The 22,059-nt window shown below is 39.5% G+C and overlaps 2 protein-coding genes across 24 annotated transcripts in view; both read left to right on the top strand.

Moving 5' to 3' along the window:
- Positions 1-22,059, top strand: part of ugt2a5 (UDP glucuronosyltransferase 2 family, polypeptide A5) — an 85,352-nt gene that overhangs the window by 16,983 nt on the left and 46,310 nt on the right. Inside the window, exons 1-2 of one of the 23 annotated variants that reach the window (XM_022665811.2) lie at positions 9,263-9,921; positions 14,636-14,762. The exons of 4 other annotated variants lie outside the window; for them this stretch is intronic. In XM_022665811.2, coding sequence (XP_022521532.2) covers positions 9,331-9,921; positions 14,636-14,762 — 718 coding nt within the window. In that variant the 5' untranslated portion in view covers positions 9,263-9,330. Of the gene's footprint in view, positions 1-363; positions 585-2,782; positions 3,542-6,676; positions 7,508-9,230; positions 10,055-11,013; positions 12,150-13,960; positions 14,763-21,221; positions 22,057-22,059 lie in introns of those variants that run through there. 18 more of the 23 variants (XM_049465515.1, XM_049466395.1, XM_022665801.2 and 15 more) reach the window with 18 other exon arrangements.
- Positions 14,769-17,648, top strand: LOC125782437 (UDP-glucuronosyltransferase 2A1-like). Its single transcript, XM_049466484.1, has 2 exons — positions 14,769-16,527; positions 17,184-17,648. The coding sequence occupies exons 1-2, from the start codon at positions 15,963-15,965 to the stop codon at positions 17,189-17,191; spliced, it is 573 nt and encodes a 190-aa protein (XP_049322441.1). The 5' UTR covers positions 14,769-15,962; the 3' UTR covers positions 17,192-17,648.

Genomic DNA, 22,059 nt, shown 5'->3' on the forward strand with positions numbered 1-22,059 from the left:
GACCTGCCGTTTATCATCAGTCTGAGGTTCTCTTTCGGGAGTGCCATGGAGCGTCTCTGTGGACAGCTTCCAACACCGCCCTCCTACGTGCCGGGAGTTACCCTCGGGTACAGTGATGAAATGGATTTCCTTCAGAGAGTGAAAAACGTCTTGTTTGATCTTTTTCAAGACATAATCTTCACTCTTGTTGTCATGTCCTGTCTGTTCTCTTGTCTGTATGTTCTCATGTGACCCGGCTCCTCTGTGTTTCATTCCCAGTGTTTTTCCACTCACCTGTGTTCATTTGTAGCTCCGCCCCTTCGTCCCAGGTGTTTCCTGTTTCCTGTGTGTGTGCACCTCTATTTAAGGTCCGTGTTCCATGTCCCTGGTGTCGATCCTTGTATGTTTATCATCTGTCAGTGCTCTATGTGTTCCCCAGTTTCCTCAGTCCTGTTTTCAGTTTATTCCCGGTGTATTTTGTATTTGTTTTCTTTAATAAATCCCTTTTTTGTTTGCATTTGCGTCCGCCTCCGCGTCCTCCCTGCACCCGCACCTGACACTTGTGGCCAAAACAAAGTGGAACTACGTGTTTACTGATCTCATGGGTAAATATGATCTTTATTTGTGCTATTAGTCCTAAGTGAGTACAATTGTCTATTTCCCATTGAGAGGTACAGTCAATAGAATAGGATTCTCTAGAGCAGTTAAGGATGAACCTATTGGCACCATGTCTAGTGCCATGTGTGGGTATAAAGCCCCCCAGTATTGAGCTGTGGAGGAGTGAGTTATGTTTTCTAGAAAAATGGAGCTTCATCCAGTACTTTTGGAATGAGTTAAGTGGGAGTGGGAGATAAGTGAGGTGATGACCACTCATCATAGCTTAGATTCTCTGTGCGAACCCGACCGAACCTGAACTCAAATCAAAATCACTTGACTTGCAGTGCAATGCAGTGCATAGCACATAGACTATAAGCTCAATATAAAAAAAATCATTTGTTTAGAAAGTATCTTCTATTATTAAACCATGTTAAATTAATGTCATTCAGACATCATTCTTGTAGCCTAATTGATAGAGCTGCTTTTAGCCTTCTGCTTCTGCTCAGTCTGGGCCAGGGTCCACTGTGAGAGTGAAAAATGGCTTGTTTCATCTTTTGCAAGACATAATCTTCATTCTTGTAGCCAAAACACAGTGGAACTACGTGTTTACTGATCTCAGGGGTAAATAATAATAATAGAATATCATTGACAAGTTCCTTTATTTCAGTAATTCAGTTCCAAATGTAAAACTCATATATTATATTGATCTATTTAAACCATCACTGATTGGTGAAAACTTCACTCTAGACCTCAAGCAGTTTGGACTGTGTGTCTCTCCACTCTTCCTCCAGACTCTGCTGCCTTGATTTTCAAATAAATTGTAAAATTTACTGATGATCAGTGATGGTTTGGAGAGACATGTCATCTGCTGGTGTTGATCCACTGTGTTTTATTATCAAGTCAAAAGTCAGTGCAGTTTTGTTTTCCCACAAAATCTTACAGAACTTCATGCTTCCCTCTGCTGACAACTTTTATGAAGTTGCGGATTTCATTTTCCAGCAGTACTTGACACACTGCCTACACTGCCAAAAGTACTGTAACGCTGAGTGTGAAGGACGGGACGAGGAGAGCGGACGCTAATGCAAGTAACATTTATTATAGAACAGAAAACAAAACATAAACCAAACAGAAACTCAGAGACCGGGAGACTAAATAACAGACGGGATATACACAGCCGTGACAGACGTACAAACGCACAAGAACCGACAAAAACACTAATGACAGAGACGCTTAAATACACACACAAGGCGGGGAAAGAGAACAGGTAACACCTGGGGACTGACTAATGAGGGGCGGAGCTACAAATGGACACAGGTGAGTGGAAAAACACCAGGGGAGAAACACAGAGAAGCCGGGTCACGTGAGAATAACAGACATGAGAATAGACAGAAAACAGGCAAAAGATGTGACAAGTACCAATTGGTCTTATATAATATTCTAATTTTCTGAGACACAGATTTTTGGGTTTTCATTGGCTGTAAACCATAATCATCAATAAAATAAATACAAATAAATAAATAAATAAATAAAATAAATAAACACTTTAAATAGATCACTCTGTGTGTAATACATCTATATAATACAAGTTTCACATTTTGAACCGATTTACTGAAATAAAGTAACTTTTTAATAATAGCTAAATTTTTTGAGATGCACATGTATAATGTAAGTTGGTCTTATGCAGTTTTCTTCAGTTTTTAGTAGTTTAGTAGTTTTCTTATGGTAGATCTTGGAAGGGTTAGCCACTCTTATAACCTAGAAAGTTGAGTTCCTAGAGAGAGAGAGAGAGAGGCTAGACATTGACTGTATTTGTCCAAAAGTAGGCTTAATCCCTGTCTGGGAAAAGGCCTCACTAAGTGTAAATTTTACTGATTTATTCTTAGCTGGCATGATGATGTGATTTGACATTTTCCCTGAAACGTTGTAATCTGTTAATATATCGAGTGAAAATGGGTAATGAATATGATTATATGATTACTGTGTTAGATGTTGTCCATTGTTACAGTTCTTCTGTTGTAGTTTCCTAACTTGTTCTTCTAACAAACTCTCCCCATTTTATTCTGAACATTATTTTGTCATTAATTAAGAGATCCAAAGCAGATTTCCAAAAAAACCTTCACATACTCAGGGTGAGTCAGGTGTAAAGGTCAGTCTGTTCTGTGTGGAGGATTGTGCAATTTGTGCTATTGAGGTTCAACCTGTGCTCTGAGCAGGATCATTGAGCTTGCCACCATGGCTGCATTCACAAGTGCTGCATTCTACCTTCTGCTTCTGCTCGGCTTGAGCCAGGCTCCACTGTCTGTAAGCGCAGGAAAGATCCTGATCTGGCCAGGAGAATTCAGCCACTGGCTGAACGTCAAAGTCATCATAGAGGAGCTGATCGCTAGAGGACACAACTTGACTATAGTTACCCACAGTGCTACACCATCTGTGAGGACAACTCCGTCTAAAGGCTACAACGTGGACATTATCAAGGTTTCCCACACCAAGCAGGATATTGTTGACGGCTTGGAGGCATTTATAAAGTACTGGACATACGACCTGCACAATGATAATGTGATCCAGGCTTTCCTGAAGATGAAGAAGCAAATTGATGTGTTGGCAGAACAGAATGAAAACTTCTGCCGGAATCTCTTTGCACGTGAAGATCTGCTGGAGAAGTGGAGTAAGGAGAAGTTTGAGGTTCTTCTGACTGACCCCATGAACATGTGTGGGGAACTGCTGGCTCAGAAGCTGGACCTGCCGTTTATCATCAGTCTGAGGTTCTCTTTCGGGAGTGCCATGGAGCGTCTCTGTGGACAGCTTCCAACACCGCCCTCCTACGTGCCGGGAGTTACCCTCGGGTACAGTGATGAGATGGACTTCCTTCAGAGAGTGAAAAACGTCTTTTTTTATCTTTTGCAAGACATAATCTTCACTCTTGTGGCCAAAACACAGTGGGACTACGTGTTTACTGATCTCATGGGTAAATATGATTTGATTTTATTTGTGCTATTGGTCCTAAGTGAGTAAAATTGTCTATTTCCCATTGAGAAGTACAGTCAACAGAATAGGACTTTCTAGAGCAGATAATGTCTAGTGCCGTAGGTAGAAGAGTATAAAGCCCCCCAGCATTGAGCTGTGAAGTAGAGGAATTGTGTTTTCTAGAAAGATGGACCTCCATCCACTACTTTTGGGATGGGGAGTTGGGGAGTGTGGAATAAGGGAGGTGATGACTACTCAACATTACATGTTAGAGGGCGCCGAGTGGTTTAGCGGTCTAAAGCGCTGCCACTATGAGCGAGAGGTTGCAGGTTTGAACCCCCGCTCATGCAGCTTTGCCATCAAGCTGCTGGCACTCAGAAGAAGCAAAATTGGCCCTGCTCCCTCCTGGTGGGTAGATGGCGCTCTCTCCCCACATCACTCCTAGGGTGATGTCCACAGCACAGGGCGTCTGTGAGCTGATGTATCTGAACTGAGTCGATGTGCTTTCCTCCAAGCGCTCTGGCTGCTCGGCAGCTTGAAAAGAAGCGGTGGCTGACTTCACATGTATTGGATGAAGCATGTGTTAGTCTTTACTGGTGTGTTGGGGCATTACTAGTGATAGGGGGAGTCCTAATGAGTGGGTTGGCCTTGTAAATTGGGAATAAATAAAAAAAATAGAAATAAAATGATATAAAAAAACATAACATATTAGATTCTCTGCCCGAAGGTTGGGCTCAAGAAAATAGTCTGTGATGTAGGCGTCTGTTTTTTAATGCTATTTTTATTTTACATATTTAAAGCTATGGCGTAATAATCACAATATAGCAAAGTAACAAATCAAACTGTGTTTTAAAAAAATAAAAAGTTGCACAAGTGCACAGTGCACACTCCACTTGTCCGCATTACTCGCTTGCCTCATTACTGTTCTTTTGTGTGTGTGTTTTTGCACATAAACTATAAGCTCATCATTCAAACATCATTCTTGTAGCCTAATTTACTAATATTTACTATATTTTGTGGATCATTTGCATTGTTCTAGTTTTTTAATCATTTGGAGATCATTTTTTCTTAATAGGTCTATGCTTCTTCAGTGTTGCAATGTTAATTAACATTCATTCTAAACAGATTTCACTCATTCAAACTGCTCAAAATGTTTTTTTTTAAATCTCAGTTTTAACACTCTACTGTCAGGTTTAAATCGGGCTTGGGCGAATAATGACAGTGTACGGGGAGGGTTGGGTCAGGCTCGGGCCGGGGCAGGCTGGATATTTTGGGCCTGATCTAAGCACTACTCAACATTCTTCAACATCAGACTTTAATAATGCTCTTTATGCTAAATGTCTTTAGTTGAAAGCCTTCTCTTTTTAGAACCCTTGATTTGAGGAGAAACATGGAACAAGCAGATGCCCCTGCTTCATATACTTTGTCCCTCTTGAAAAATAATGGCTTCTATAATAAGAGGATTCAGAGTTCGGTTGTCAATAGCATGCATGCTAAAGTCTTACAGATGTTCTGCTGTTGTTTCCCTCAGTGCAGTGCACTTTCACCAGTGCAGTTCCAATGGTTCAAGTTGGGTTATTACAGTTCTGTCATGTTGAAAACTCTTTGGTATATTACAGTGTTTAAGGACGGATGCACTTTTTTTATACTTGGCACTAGTACAACCTTACAAGTCCTTAAACAGGAAAACAATGTTGTAAAAGCTCAGGATATAAAGGTCAGTCTGTTCTGTGTGGAGGATTGTGCAATTTGCACTTAGCAGTGAGCTTTTGAGGTTCAACCCTTGTGCTGAGCTCACTCGCTACAATCTCCAGCATGGCTGTGTTCACGAGAGCTGCTTTTAGCTTTCTGCTTCTGCTCGGCTTGAGCCAGGATCCACTGTCTGTGAGCGCAGGGAAGATCCTCATCTGGCCAGGAGAAATTTTCCCTGAAACGTTGTAATCTGTTAATATATCGAGTGAAAATGGGTAATGAATATGATTATATGATTACTGTGTTAGAGGTTGTCTATAGTTTATTCTGAACATTATTTTGTCATTAATTAAGAGATCCAGAGCAGATTTCCAAAAAAACCTTCACATACTCAGTGTGAGTCAGGTGTAAAGGTCAGTCTGTTCTGTGTGGAGGATTGTGCAATTTGTGCTATTGAGGTTCAACCTGTGCTCTGAGCAGGATCATTGAGCTCGCCAACATGGCTGTGTTCACAAGAGCTGCATTCTACCTTCTGCTTCTGCTCAGTCTGGGCCAGGATCCACTGTCTGTAAGCACAGGAAAGATCCTGATCTGGCCAGGAGAATTCAGCCACTGGCTGTATTATCACTTTATTAGTGATAATACAGAGTTGTATTAGAGATATAAAAATATAAGCATAACAACAGGCAACAATGAGGGGGGGAGGGGGGGGAGAAAAAATAAATAGGAGAAAAAATGATAGGACAAAAAGACCAAAAAAGACAAAATATAGCAAATAAAAGCAAGATATTAACAAACAACAACAAAGAGAGCAGAACAGCAGTTACAAAAACAACAGATAAACTGTTTTTCTTGTATGTGGAAGGAAGGAAGAAAGAAAAGAGATAAAAGAGATTTAAAGAGACCAGAAATTAATATTTAGTTGGATAACCCTGGTTTTTAATCAGAGTTTTCATGCATCTTGGCATCATGTTCTCCTCCACCAGTCTTACACACTGCTTTTGGATAACTTTATGCCTTTACTCCTGCTGCAAAAATTCAAGCAGTTCAGTTTGGTGGTTTGATGGCTTGTGATCATCCATCTTCCTCTTGATTATATTCCAGAGGTTTTTTTTTATTTGGTAAAATCAAAGAAACTCATACTTTTTAAGGAAGTCTTTTATTTTTTTCCAGAGCTGTATGATGTCTCTTCTGAAATTAGTTCTCCTGATCCTTAATTTAGGATCATGTGTGCCCTCTAGTTGCAGAAACAAAGAACAAGACAGTATTTGAGGGACTGTAGACACTTGACATTTGACTTTTGAGCAAGTACCCTTGATTTAAGTTCAGTTTTCTGTGTTTGGTTGTGTAATTCATTGAGATAATCACAGTGTTATTGTACACCTGTAGTCAGATGTTGTGGGTTATGCAAGTTTTATTATTGACTCTTCTCCTCTGTCCCAGTTCAGTGGCACGTAAACCAGAGTTCAGGCACAAGGCTTTTTCAGGGACGTGAGTAGTTGATAGTAGAGGCAACAACAGAGTAACAGAGCTATTCGTAGGTTTGGTAGAATGAAATTCAGACATTTGCTTCCCCTCGCAGCTTTACTGCTGCTGTGTGGGTCTGAAATAACATTTGGTGGAAACGTTCTGGTGCTTCCTGGTGAATACAGCCACTGGATCAACATGCGCTCAATCGTGGATGAACTGCTGGCTCGAAATAACAGCGTAACTGTTCTTGCTCACAGCGCCTCACCTACAATCAACTACTCACAGAAAGAGAACTTCAAATACATTGTTTTTAAGATCAACATGGATCAGCAAGATGCAATCAATCTGTGGATGAACTTTATCGATTCGTGGATGAGTAAGGAGGTCACCAGGATTCAGATGGTGTCCTTGTTTTGGAACATGATGACTGGATTTGAGCATTATCTTCAGGCAATGTGTGAAGGAATGTTCCTCAACCAAGAGCTTATAGCATCACTTAAAAAGTCAAACTTTGATGCAGTTCTGTACGATCCCATGATGATGTGCAGCGATTTGCTGGCAGAGACACTCGGGGTGCCTCACGTAGTGTCTCTTCGACTCAGTTTTACGTACACTTTGGAGAGATTGTGCGGACAAATGCCAGCTCCACCTTCGTATGTGCCTGCGGCTGCCATCCAAGGGCATCTGACTGATAAGATGAACTTCATGGAGCGATTGGAGAACATGATTTTATACATTGTCCACACAACAATCTTCAGACTGCAAGTGATACTGACATATGATAAGCATTACACCAAAATGTCAGGTAGGAGTCTTTAGGGTTCCCTTAATTTCTGAATCAGTTTCTCTGATTTTGCTTGAGGTTTATGTTTGAGTTTAATTGAACATTGTTGTTTTATTCTATAAACTACAGACAATATTTCCCCCAAATTCCTAATAAAAATATTGTAATTTAGAGCATTTATTTGCAGAAAATGAGAAATGGCTGACTAAATGGCAGACCTTAAATAATGCAAAGAAAACAAGTTCATATTCATAAAGAGTTTTAAGAGTTCATAAATCAATATTTGATGGAATAACCCTGTTTTTTATCACAGTTTTAATGCATCTTGGCATCATGCTGCTTTTGGATAACTTTATGCCACTCCTGGTGCAAAACAAAAATTCAAGCAGTTCAGTTTGGTTTGATGGTTTGTGAACATCCATCTTCCTCTTGATTATATTCCAGAGGTTTTCAATTTGGTAAAATCAAAGAAACTCACAATTTTAAGTGGTCTCTTGTTTTTTCAAGAGCTGTAAGCTACCTTACAGCAGACTTTAGCTCCAATCACTAATCAGTTCCGCTTGATCCATCTTCTTACTGTCTTCAGGCCTCAAGGAGTGCTGGATTAGTTGACAGATTACTTGTAAGATTATAGTTTTGTTGATTTAAGCTTTAGATTTACTCTACAGCGTCCTTCACCTAACTGATGTTAGGTTATGTTTGGGGGTTGTTTTCCGTACTAAGGATATTAAGCGTAGCCCTAGACTATACTGTTTTTACTATCATTAGAGAACCTCTTTTTAGAATTCTGTGTAGCTCAGGCTTGGCTTTATCCCTCACTTTTGAGTTTTTTTTCATACCCATGATCTCCAGATAAAAACAATTGTTTAGAACACAGATTCTCAAACTGTGTTACTTTTACCACTGTTGGTACGTGAAGCACACAAGGTGGTACACCATCAGATATTTTTTTTAAATGCATCAAAAACAAAAGATTATACACACAAATGCATGTAGGTACCAGGGAATGTCCAAATCTCTGGATCTTAAGAATTTGCCTCTCCCCACATCACTAAAGGGTGATGCCCACAGCAAAGGGCATCTGTGAGCTGATGTATCAGAACCGAGTCGCTGTGCTTTACTCCGAGTGCGCTGTGATGCTACTCAGCAATGCTGCATCAGCAGCAGCTCAAAAAGAGGTGGTGGCTGACTTCACATGTATCGGAGGAGGCATTCACCCTCCTGGTGTGTTGGGCCGTCACTAGTGATGGGGGGAGTCCTAATGAGTGGGTTGGGTAATTGGCTGTGCAACAATTGGGGAGAAAATGGGAAAAAAAATTAAATAAAATTATATTAAAAAGAAAAAATTGCCAAGTTTCATTGGAGACAATGATATATTGTCACTGTCGAATAAAATGATCATAATTTTTGTCATTTTGCAGCATTTCGATTGGAATTTAATGCATTAATCAATTGTGTTTCTCATTAACATCTGGATATCCAACAGCATTATTACAAATTGCATTATTTGTCTGCATCTTTCACCCCTAATTTGCTTGTAAATGTTCTTGTGGACGACTTAAAGGTGGTACTTTGTTTTATTAGTTTGAGTGTGGGTGGTACGTAGTCTAAAATGTGTGAGAACCACTGGTTTAGAAGAAATCCTGCTGTACTGCAAAGCTATAATCTTTAGGAGTCGTGCGAGTTCATTGACTGATAAGGGGCTGTACACTGAGCAAACACAATCTGCTGAACATTCAGTGATCCCACCCCCTTTGTTCCAGTTCTGTGTAACTTAAAGCCGAGTTCAGTTTTCAGGAATGCGAGGTTGACTGTGTACAGGTTGTGTGGTAGGTTTTGATACAATGGTTCCCAACTGTGTGCTCCCCTTGGTAGCTTTGCTGCTGCTGTGTGGATCTGAAATAGCTCTTGGTGGGAATATTCTTCTACTTCCTGGAGAATTCAGCCACTGGATTAACATGCGTGCAATTGTGGATGAACTGGTGGCTCGGAACCACAGCGTGGCTGTTCTCACGCACAGCGCCACACCTTCAGTCAAGCACTGGCAGAAGGAGAACTTCAGGTACGTTGTTTTTAAGATCGACATGGACGAGCAAGCTGTGCAGGCCATGTGGCAGAACTTCATCAGTACTTGGTTGAATGAGACTGTCACTGGGTTCCAGGCAATGTCCTTGACTTGGAAAATGATGTCTGATTATGGGGACTATCTTGAAACAGTGTGTAATGGAATGCTCCTTAACCAAGAGCTCATAGCTTCACTTAAGGAATCAAACTTTGATCTAGTTCTGTACGATCCTGTGATGCCGTGCAGTGATCTGTTGGCAGATACCCTCGGCCTGCCCCATATAGTGTCTTTTCGGATCAGTTTTGCCTACACCGTGGAGAGACTATGCGGTCAGTTGCCAGCCCCACCATCGTATGTGCCCGCTGGAGGTGCCCAGGGACATCTCAGTGATCAAATGAACTTTATGGAGCGGGTGGAGAACATGCTGCTGTACATTGGCCACACATCAGTTTTAACCCTGCAGGTGATGTTTACATTCGGACAGTATTACACCAAAATAACAGGTAGGTTTATGTGATTTTGTCCAACTGCAGTGGAAGTAACTAACTTTTTTAGCGCTAGCTGTGATTTGTTAGTCAAAAAGTGTCAAAAATTAGACACTTTTTAAATTCAGTGTTTTTTTATTATTTAAAAAAAAATTCTGCATTGTAGACTAAAGTGTTTTTTGCACTATAAGGCACAGGGAATTATAAGGCACGTTATCGATAAACGTCTATTTTCTGGTCTATTTTCAGGCATTATGCAACGCTAGTAAGGAACAGGGGTGTCACCATGTTTTCCTTCTAATTCAGCAGGTGCAGAGACCTGTAAAGCTAAGCTAAGCCAAGTACACAAAACTGTAATTCTTAAAAAAAAACATTTTCTTTAATTCTTTAATCTACACAGATCTGCCTGACAAAAATACACTAAGGAACCCTCAGTGGGCGATATTAGCTAGCAGTTCATCCCACATAGCTTGAACAGCGAAAGGGCAAGAACATAACATGGTTAGCGGATAATGCTAATGCTGCTTCAGCAGTGCTAGCCGGGGGGGAACAAAAATTTGGTTTAACAAAGCAGAATATGTTAAATACTTTAGATTCTTTCTCGTTTTGCACATCTTGGTGGGATTTTCTCAATCAGCTTTATGAGGTAGAGTCACCTGGAATTCAGGCTTTCAGTTAACAGCTGTGCTGAACTCATCAAGAGTTAATTATTGCCTCTTAAAACGTTTGAGAGCATCAGTTGTAAAGTAGTGAAGAGGTAGAGTTACAGATATACAGTGAATGATGAATATTTGAGTAATGTTCTAATCCAGATTATGAGAAGCAAGAACTACTCAACTAAGTAAAGAAAAAATGACCTGCACTGAAAAAAGCACCTCAGATAAGTATTTTTGGTTTGTTTAACACTTTTAAGTCACCACATGATTCCTTATGTGTTCCTTCATAGTCTGGATCACTTCAGTATTCATTTACAATGTAGGTAAAAATACATTTAGTTTACTTCTCCTGATCCTTAGCATCTGACCATGCATATTTTTAAATCACAGAAAGGAAAAATAAGATTAGTTGTAGACACTTGACTTTTGAGCCAGTAACCTTGGTTCCAGTTTAGTTTACTGTGCGTGGTGAATTTTTGATATCAGCACCAGTAATGGTGCCTTTCAGCAGCTCTAATCGCAGTGTAATCAAATTATGCATCAGATTTGTAGGCATGAGCCTTGGACTGCACATGTTTACTTATTGCCTGATTAGAGATTGGGCACTGAGCAAACACAGACTGGAGTCTGGTGAGTGTGCACCCGCCCCATCTCCTTTGTCTCAGTTCAGTGTAGCTTAAATCACGGTTCAGGAAACCTTGTCGAGGTTAACGTTACAGACAAGAAGTACAAGACAATGATGCACAGGTGTGTGCTCCTCTTCGTAGCTTTGCTGCTATGTGGGTTTGGAATATCTCTAGCTGGAAATATTCTGGCGCTTCCTGCAGACTACAGTCACTGGCGCAACATGCGGGCAATCGTGGACGGACTGGTCACTCGGAACCACCGCGTGACTGTTCTTACCCACAGCGCCTCACCTTCAATCAAATTCTCGCAAAAGGAGAACTTCAGAAACGTCGTATTTAAGATCAACATGGAGCAACAAGAAGTACAGAACACGCTGCAGAACTTCATGGATGCCTCGATGAACGACACTATCACTGGACTACGGGCTTTTTCCTTGTTTTGGAACATGATGTCTGAACATGAGCGCTATCTGGAGGCAGTGTGTGAAGGAATGCTGCTTAATGAAGAGCGCCTAAGGTCACTTCGGGAGTCAAACTTCGACGCAGTTCTGTACGATCCAGTGGTGCCGTGCAGTGATCTTTTGGCAGAGACTCTAGGCGTGCCCCATGTGGCGTCTCTTCGACTCACTACGGCATACACTTTAGAGAGATTATGCGGTCAACTGCCGGTACCTTTCTCGTATGTTCCTGCTGGATCCACCCAGGGCCATCTCACAGATCAGATGAACTTCATGGAACGAGTGGAGAACATGCTGCTGTACATTGCTCACACTACACTTTTCAAACTGCAAGTGATGTTTACAGTTGATAAGTATTACACCAAAATTACAGGTAAGCTTTTTAGTTTTGTCCCTATGAAATGGGGCTACTTGAGTTTTCCAGCTCTGGTTGTGATGTGGAATCAGGTGTTTAAGCAGTTAGTGTAAAGAGTGTTCCGGTAAGCCATGGCAATATTAGCTAGTAGTTAGTCCCATGTAGCTTGTTTTAACACTGTAAACATAAAGGAGCTAGTGCAGTTAGCAGCTAATGCTAATGCTGCTCCAGCAGTGCTAACAACACATTACAGGCCAATAATACTCACCTCTGATAATTAATCAAAAGCGCTAGAGCGGCTAGCGGGTAATGCTAATGCTGCTCCAGCAGTGCTAGCCAGGGTTAGCAGCAAGCTACAGGCCAATAATACTCACCTCTGATAATTAATCAAAAGCGCTAGAGCGGCTAGCAGATAATGCTAATGCTGCTCCAGCAAGAGTAGCTGGGGTTAGCCGCAAGCTACAGGCTGATATTACTCAACTCTGAATGGGGAAAGAGCTAGCACTTAGCTAAAAAAAAAAAAAGGTTGTGAAAAGGTTTTTGTAGCGTACAGTGGTATAAAAAAGTTTGGGCATGATAATTTTCATGATTTTACTTTTTTATAAATCATTGGTTGTTAGGATCAGCATTTTCAGTTAAATATATCATATAGCAGACGAACACAGTGATTTTTTGAGAAGTGAAATGAAGTTTATAGAAAGTGTGCAATAATTATTTAACCCCTTAACTGGCAGACATTTTTCTTAATTCTCTGCCTGATATAGCACGCCTATATTTTGAGGATTTCTATTCAAGGAGTACATAAAAAGGTTTTGTGATTGATAAGAAACGTTACTTTGTAATGAAAAAAAATTAAAGTAAATCTGCAACTGTGAAAATATATAAATAAAAATAATAAAATTGCCGTTTTCTTGAGCAAATCATACATTTCATGTCCTTCAAACCATTCGTTTTTTTGTTTTGCTACGGTTGACTAGTTTCTATGTCAAATTTAAGAATTTGGGGTTGATTCCTGTTACTGATCTGAAATTATTACATGGAGTAGAGAGTGGCCAAACAACTTGTCCAAGTCTTTTATAGGACTTTAGAATGTAAATAATTTATTTTACTGTAGAAAAAAAAAGGTTTTGTATATTTTTAATTATTATTATTATTTATATATATATATATTTTAATTTACTCCGCCAGTTACCCAACTCACTCACTAGGACCCCTATCACTAGTGATGCCCCAACACCAAGAGGGTGAAGACACATGCCTCCTCCGACACACGTGAAGTCAGACTCTGCCTCTTTTTAAACTGCTGCTGATGCAACATTACTGAGTATCATCACAGCGCACTCTTAGAAAAGCGCAGCAACTCGGTTCTGATACATCAGCTCACAGACACCTTGTGCTGATCGACATCACCCTAGAAGTGATGTGGCCCACTCGGAGGCCTGTTAAGGGGTTAAACAATATTTATGTGTTCCAATGATTAGTGCTGAATGTATAAAAGTCAAATTTTGTTTAAAGAATTACTGCACACTTTCTGTAAATCCTATAAACTTTATTTCACTTCTCAAAAATCACTGTGTTCATCTGCTATATGCTATATTTAACTGAAATTGCTGATCCAAACAACCAGTGATTTATAAACGAAAATCCTGAAAATTATCAGCGGCCAAACCTCTTTTATATCACTGTATTTTGACCAAGCAAATCACAGGGTAATCAAATCACACCATGCACCTGTAGTCACAAGCATTGCGTTGCGCAAGTTTTATTTATTTTTTATTATTGACTGATCTCCTTTGTCCCAGTTCAGTGCAGCTTAAATCAAAGTTCATTGATGAAGCTTTCAGGGACATGAGAGGTTTACGCCACAGGCAACACATATAACTTATAGCCTAGCTGCTCTTTAGTTGGATACAATGATCTGCAGATTTTTGCTCCCCTTGGTAGCTTTGCTGCTGTGTGGGTCTGAAATAGCTCTCAGTGGAAACATTCTGGTGTTTCCTGGCGAATTCAGCCACTGGCTTAACATGCGCTCTATCGTGGATGAGCTGGTGGCTCGGAACCACAGCGTGACCGTTCTGACCCACAGTGCCTCAGCTTCGGTCAAGCTCTCACTGGAGGATTCCTTCAAATCCATTGTTTTTAAGGTCGACATGGAGCGACAAGACGTTCAAGCCTTCTGGCATGACCTCTTCAACACTTGGATGAATGAGGGCTTTACTGGGATTCGGATGATGATCCTGTTCTGGAACGTGTGGACGGATATGCAGCGCTATGCCGAGGTCGTATGTGATGGAGTGCATAATAAAGAGCTCCTAGATTTACTCAGAAAATCTAACTTTGACGCAGTTCTGTATGATCCCATTTCACACTGCAGTGATATTTTGGCTGAGACCCTTGGCGTGCCCCATGTGGTGTCTGTTCGTCTCTCTTTTGTATACAATATGGAAAGACTGTGCGGTCAGCTGCCAGCTCCACCTTCGTATGTGCCTGCTGGAGGTGCCCAGGGACATCTCACAGATCAGATGAGCTTCATGGAGCGGGTGGAGAACATGCTGCTGTACGTTTCCCTCACAGCAGTTTTTAAACCGTCGATGATGCTAACATTTGATAAATATTACACCAAAATAGCAGGTAGGTTTTGAATTGGTTTTATTTTGGTCATGCAATAAGGGTATTTGACTATGATTACATTACATTACATTACACTTGGCAGACGCTTTTGTCCAGAGCGACTTAAAATAATGATGTACATTTAGAAGTTCAAGGTAAACTAGAAAAGTGCATTTTCTGAAGGAAACGCAAGATTGTGGCACAGCTAATATGTCTCCCACCATTCACTTTAGTGGTTGCTACGTTGTTTCTATTTGGTTGCAAGGTGGTTGCTAAGGTGTTTCTGTGGTATCTGTTGTGGTTGCTAGGTGTTTTTTAAGTGGTTGCTAAGGCGTTGCAAGTAGTTGCTAGGTGTTTGCAAAGGCATTGCTGTAGTGTCTGTGATGGTTACTATGATGTTGCTAAGCAGTTGCTAGGTGGTTGCTAAGGTGTTGCTATGGTGTTGCTAAGTGGTTGCTAGATGCTTGCTAAGGTGTTGGCTGGTGGTTGCTAAGCAACGTATTTGCATAAATCGGGTTATAATGTGTTTGCACGTTGCTGCGAAAGGGTTCCGTGCGCAGGTTACTATGATGTTGCTAAGCAGTTGCTAGGTGGTTCCTAAGGTGTTGCTAAGTGTTTGCTAGATGCTTGCTAAGGTGTTGATAGGTGGTTGCTAAGTAACGTATTTGAATAAATCGGGTTATAATGTGTTTGCACGTTGCTGCAAAAAGGTTCCTTGTGCAGGTTACTATGATGTTGCTAAGCAGTTGCTAGGTGGTTGCTAAGGTGTTGTTATAGTGTTGCTAAGTGGTTGCTAGATGCTTGCAAAGATGTTGCCTTTTTACATCCAATCACAGCGTAATCAAGTCAAGCTGTACACCTGTAGTCATAAGCCTTGGGTTTGTTAACACTGCGCACTTTTTTGTCCCAGATTGGAGATGAGGCTTTCAGGGTTGTCTGAGGTTGACAATAGACGCAACAAGTAATCTAGCTATTCGTTAGTTTAATACAATGGTACCCAGATATCTCTTGGTAGCTCTGCTGCTGTGTAGGTCTGAAATTACTCTCAGTGGAAATATTCTGGTGCTTCCTGGTGAATACAGCCACTGGATCTACATGCGTGCAATTGTGGATGAACTGGTCGCTCGGAATCACTGAGTGACTGTTCTTACCCACAGCTCCTCACCTTCGATCAAACTATCAGGAAAGGAGAAGTTCAGAAACATTGTTTTTAAGATCAGCATGGAGCGGCAAGAAGTAGAGGACATGTTGCAGACGTTCTTGAATGTCTTGATGAGTGACATCATGAGCAACATACGGAAAACGTCCTTGCTATGGAAAATTACGACTGATCACGAGCGCTATCTTAATGAAGTATGTGAAGGAATGCTTAATGAAGAGCTTATAGCTTCGCTTAGGGAGTCACGCTTTGACACGGTTCTGTACGATCCAGTGGTGCCGTGCAGTGATCTTTTGATTGAGATCCTTGGCCTGCCCCGTGTAGTGTGTCTTCGACTCTCTACAGCATACACTGTGGAAAGACTATGTGGTCAGCCGCCGGTTCCATTTTCGTATGTACCCGCTGGAGGTGCCCAGGGACATCTTACAGATCAGATGAACTTCATAGAGCGAGTGGAGAACATGCTGCTGTACATTGCTCACACAGCTCTTTTCGAAATGGAGGAGATGTTAACATATGATGAGTATAGCAGTATAGCAAAAATAGCAGGTACGTTTTTATTTGATTTCATCCCCATGTGTTTAGGGTTCATTGCCTTTTCCAGCTCTGGCTATGATCTGTTGAAAGGTCTTTCAAAAGGTCTAGACATTTAATGTACCTGAAAAAAAGCATTTCTCTTTCTTTGGTTGAGCAAATCTTTCACTTTAAGTATATACTGTGCTTTTGTGTCCGTAAATGCTTCTAACTTAACTTGCGAGCAAGTAACCTTGGCTCAAGATTTTCAGGTACTTTCCTTTACATGAAATTTATTGATGTCCATGCCAAAGTTGGAGCCTTTTCACATCTAATAACAGTATAATCAAGCCTGTAGTCATAAGCCTAGGGTTGCGCAACTCTCTTTGTTAGCTGGTTTGAGAGCAAGCACAGCCTCCTGGGTGTGAACACGCCCCATTTCCTTTGTCCCAGATTAGTGTAGATCAAATCACAGCTTGGGGATGAGGCTCTCAGGGTTGTCTGAGGTTTACAGCACAGGCAACAAGTAACCTAGCTGCTTCATCCATAAGTTCCTCCATACCCACACAGTACTGGAGCGCTAGCTGGGGTTCCGGGGTGTCCAAACTTTTAACAAGTAGTTGCTCCATGAATGGGACCCCATTCATTCCTATGGGAAAATTTCATATGACAATTGTACGAAAACCATACATCTTATCATTTTGTACAGCATAGTTACCATGCAATAATGGTACTTGCCTTTTCCAGCTCTGACTATGATCTGTTGAAAGGTCTTTAGACATTTAATGTACCTGGAAAAAAGCATTTTTCTTTGGTTGAGCAAATCTTTCAGTTTAAATGTATATTTTGGTGCATATTTAAGTTTTTTTCTGTGGCTATTCCCAATTAGGCAACAGTTGTGTAAATTAATGCAGATAAATGCCACCTGTTCCTCAGCATATGACCATGTATGATCAAGATTAGAAGCCATTAAATGCTTCTAACTTGACTTTTCGCTCAGGTTTTTCCAGTCCTTTTCTTTATGTGTAATTAATTGAAATATGGGCCAAAGTTGGAGCCTTTTCACATCTAATCACTGTGTAATCAAGCCACCTGTATTTACAAGCCTAGGGTTGCGCAACTCTCTTTGTTGACTGTTTTGAGACTGCGCACTGAGCAAGCACAGCCTCCTGGGTGTGAACATATGGAACGCCAAAAGGCCCAAAAACGCCTGGACCAGACGCCTTTTATAGAAAAGAACGGCGTAAAATACGCCGTTCTGTGTGGGTTTTACGCCGTAATATACGCCGTATGATTTCACGACGCCGTTAAAAATGCCGCTAAAAGCACAGAAGACGCCGTTTCCCACGGCGTTTTTCGACCCTTTTGGCGCGCCGTACAGAGCGCCGTCTCAGTGCAATGAGACGGCGTAAAAAGCGGCGTTTTAGTGTCTCTCTTGACGCCGTAAAAAGCGGCGTAAAAAGCGGCGTTTAATAATAAGATAATGAGCTCCACCTTCCAGTTTTGAAAGCCAATACATTTAAACTCTGTTCAGCCAATGCTCTTACAGAGAGACTCAGTCTAAAGCAATTCACTGCAGATCCGAGCTCCTGAGCTCTTCAGACACAGTTTTTTAGACACAATTAACAATATACCATCTATAGACATTCCCGCTGGTGCTCATGCCTTTTATTAGTCTAATATTTATGCTGTATCAATGTAAAAATAAACTCTAGGTTTAGGTGAAAGCAAAATGCTGTGCAGCTCCCCACTTTTTTTTTTATCCAGACGGAAATCACATCACCTTGTCAGTATATCACACATGAAGAACCATATTGTTGCAAAAACATCAGGGTTTCAATAAATGAATTTATTAATTTATTAAATTAGTTACAAATTATATTAGGAAGCTGATTCTTCTTATTTTTATTCTTATTAAAATATTATAATTATACAGTATAATTACAATATATTATATATATATATATATATATATATATATATATATATATATATATATATATATATATATATATATATATTATATTATATAAAATTATATATTATAATTATATTATTATTATTATTATTATTATTATTATTATTATTATTATTATTATTATTATAAGATGTAAATTATTCTTAATTTACTATGAATATTATTGTTTTGTTGTTGTTTAAGCATAATATTATTAATATTAGTTTTTATGCTTCAGCAGATCCGGTAATTTTTCTATTTCCATAAGGAAACAAATAATGTCATTTACAGACAGACTTACAAGTTACATATTTATTATATTTATATTTATTATTATATTATATTTACTTCAGTCGCTTAGAAAACTTCATTAAATTATTAATCTGGCTCTTTACTTTGGAAAATCTATTCAATATCCAAACTCATTGGCAAGCCCCACGCACATTATGAGTGTCAACTTATCTCATCATATTCTATTATTATGTAGCATCAATTAGCTGATACACATACAGGCAGTACAATACACAGTATTTATTATAAACACACAAACTGACCAACAGCACCACAGCTAGCCTAACTCACTCCAGTCTAAATGCTGGACAGCCTGGATCATTAGCTAAAAAAAGCGCTGTTTAATTTTGCGTGCGTGTATGCATTTTTCTTGACGCGGCTCCGAGACAAAGTGGATCAGATCTTTCGCGCTGCGTGGGGAGATTGATTTTGTTACTAAAATTCTTTTATTGTAGTATACTTTAAGATTTGAATATTTTTAACATAGAGAGACACTTCTGTAAAAACAATTAAAACATCCCTAAAAAGGGGCTATAGCAACGTTCCTGTGTATAGACACCTATTCACGGTTTGCGGATGTCTTATCAAGTCTTGTCATTTATTTGCCCTAAAAAAGGCCTTTAAATCTTACTGTAAATCCTTTGAATTTAACATTGTTGTTGTGTACTTTTTGCAATTTTCATATTTTCATAATTCTGTCTCTGGTGGTCTTAAAAATATTTTATTATATACAGGGGCAAATCAGCCTGGCATTGATTTTATATATATATATATATATATATATATATATATATATATATATATATATATATATATATATTTTTTTTTTTTTTTTATTATTTTTTTATTAATTCTATTTTCTTACTCAATGTTGTCAGTCCCTTTTAAATTGTAAATGCTCGGCTACACTGGAAATGATGTACTCCCGAGAGGAAAAAAAGGTTTATTGATTGAATGATTGAATGATCGGTAAGTTGAGCTATCCAGTGATTGAGAGTGTTCTTCATGGAGTATAAATTTAGCCGTCATCCTTCTCTCTACCAATACCTCCGTGTCCTTGAATATTCAGCTGTCGGGGTGTTTTTTTAAAGTGTTTTTTGGTTTATCACTGTATATCTTATAAACATTTACGTTTCCTTACATTTTATGATTACTAACACTCCTGTTATTTAGATCCTTCAAATAATATAAATACTGATACAGTACCTGGCCAAATATTTAAGAGCTAATAAACCAAGAAACTCTTGTAATATAGCAGAATGACCCTATTCGCTATCATTTACCAAACGTAGCCTAAAAAGAAACACACTGTTAATTAATAAAATTCATGCACAAGGGGCGTCCCTACTACTATTAATTTTATTTAAAATACATTGAACAGCATAAATATTAGACTAATAAAAGGCATGAGCACCAGCGGAAATGTGTAAAGAGCCAGATTAATAATTTAATGAAGGTTTCTAAGCGACTGAATAAATATAATATAATAATAAATATAAATATAATAAATATGTAACTTGTAAGTCTATGTCTGTAAATGACATTACTTGTTTCCTTATGGAAATAGAAAAATTACCTGATCTGCTGAAGCATAAAAACTAATATTAATAATATTATGCTTAAACAACAACAAAACAATAATATTCATAGTAAATTAAGAATAATTTACATCTTATAATAATAATAATATTATATAATTATAATATATAATTTTATATAATATAATATATATATATATATATAATATATTATAATTATACTGTATAATTATAATATTTTAATAAGAATAAAAATAAGAAGAATCAGCTTCCTAATATAATTTGTAACTAATTTAATAAATTAATAAATTCATTTATTGAAACCCTGATGTTTTTGCAACAATAGGGTTCTTCATGTGTGATATACTGACAAGGTGATGTGATTTCCGTCTGGATAAAAAAAAAAGTGGGGAGCTGCACAGCATTTTGCTTTCACCTAAACCTAGAGTTTATTTTTACATTGATACAGCATAAATATTAGACTAATAAAAGGCATGAGCACCAGCGGGAATGTCTATAGATGGTATATTGTTAATTGTGTCTAAAAAACTGTGTCTGAAGAGCTCAGGAGCTCGGATCTGCAGTGAATTGCTTTAGACTGAGTCTCTCTGTAAGAGCATTGGCTGAACAGAGTTTAAATGTATTGGCTTTCAAAACTGGAAGGTGGAGCTCATTATCTTATTATTAAACGCCGCTTTTTACGCCGCTTATTACGGCGTCAAGAGAGACACTAAAACGCCGCTTTTTACGCCGTCTCATTGCACTGAGACGGCGCTCTGTACGGCGCGCAAAAAGGGTCGAAAAACGCCGTGGGAAACGGCGTCTTCTGTGCTTTTAGCGGCGTTTTTAACGCCGTCGTGAAATCATACGGCGTATATTACGGCGTCTTGAAATCATACGGCGTATATTACGGCGTAAAACCCACACAGAACGCCGTATTTTACGCCGTTCTTTTCGATAAAAGGCGTCTGGTCCAGGCGTTTTTTGGGCCTTTTGGCGTTCCATATGAACACGCCCCATTTCCTTTGTCCCAGATCAGTGTAGATTAAGTCACAGCTCGGGTATGAGGCTCTCAGGGTTGACTGAGGTTTAAAGTGCAGGCAAGAAGTAACCTAGCAATTTGTTATTTTAATACAATGGTACCCAGATGTGTGCTCCCTTTGGTAGCTCTGCTGCTGTGTGGATCTGAAATAACTCTCAGTGGAAATATTCTGGTGCTTCCTGGTGAATACAGCCACTGGCTCTACATGCGTGCAATTGTGGATGAACTGGTCGCTCGGAATCACAGCGTGACTCTTCTTACCCACAGCTCCTCACCTTCGATCAAACTATCAGGAAAGGAGAACTTCAGAAACATTGTCTTTAATATCAGCATGGAGCGACAAGAAGTAGAGGACATGTTGCAGAACTTCCTGAAAGCCTGGATGAATGAAACCATCACCTGGATTCGGACAATGTCCTTGTTTTGGAACATGATCTCTGATCATGAACGCTATCTGGAGGGAGTATGTGAAGGATTGCTGCTTAATAAAGAGCTTATAGCTTCACTTAGGGAGTCACGCTTTGACGCGGTTCTGTACGATCCAGTGGTGCCGTGCAGCGATCTTTTGGCCGAGACCCTCGGTCTTCCCCATTTGGTGTCTCTTCGACTCACTTTAGCATACACTATGGAAAGACTGTGTGGTCAGCTTCCGGTTCCATTTTCGTATGTTCCAGCTGGAGCAGCACAACAACATCTCACTGATCAGATGAACTTTATTGAGCGGGTGGAAAACGTGCTGCTGTACATTGCTCACACTGTAGTTTTTAAACTGCAGGTGATGTTAACATTTGATAAGCATTACACTAAAGTGAACGGTA

Source organism: Astyanax mexicanus, chromosome 1, assembly GCF_023375975.1.
Source record: "Astyanax mexicanus isolate ESR-SI-001 chromosome 1, AstMex3_surface, whole genome shotgun sequence".
Lineage (NCBI taxonomy): Eukaryota > Metazoa > Chordata > Actinopteri > Characiformes > Acestrorhamphidae > Astyanax > Astyanax mexicanus.

What these genes read in the sequence shown, in the direction of transcription:
- LOC125782437 (XM_049466484.1), top strand. Translation starts at nt 15,963, where the DNA reads ATGGAGCGGCAAGAAGTAGAGGACATGTTGCAGACGTTCTTGAATGTC.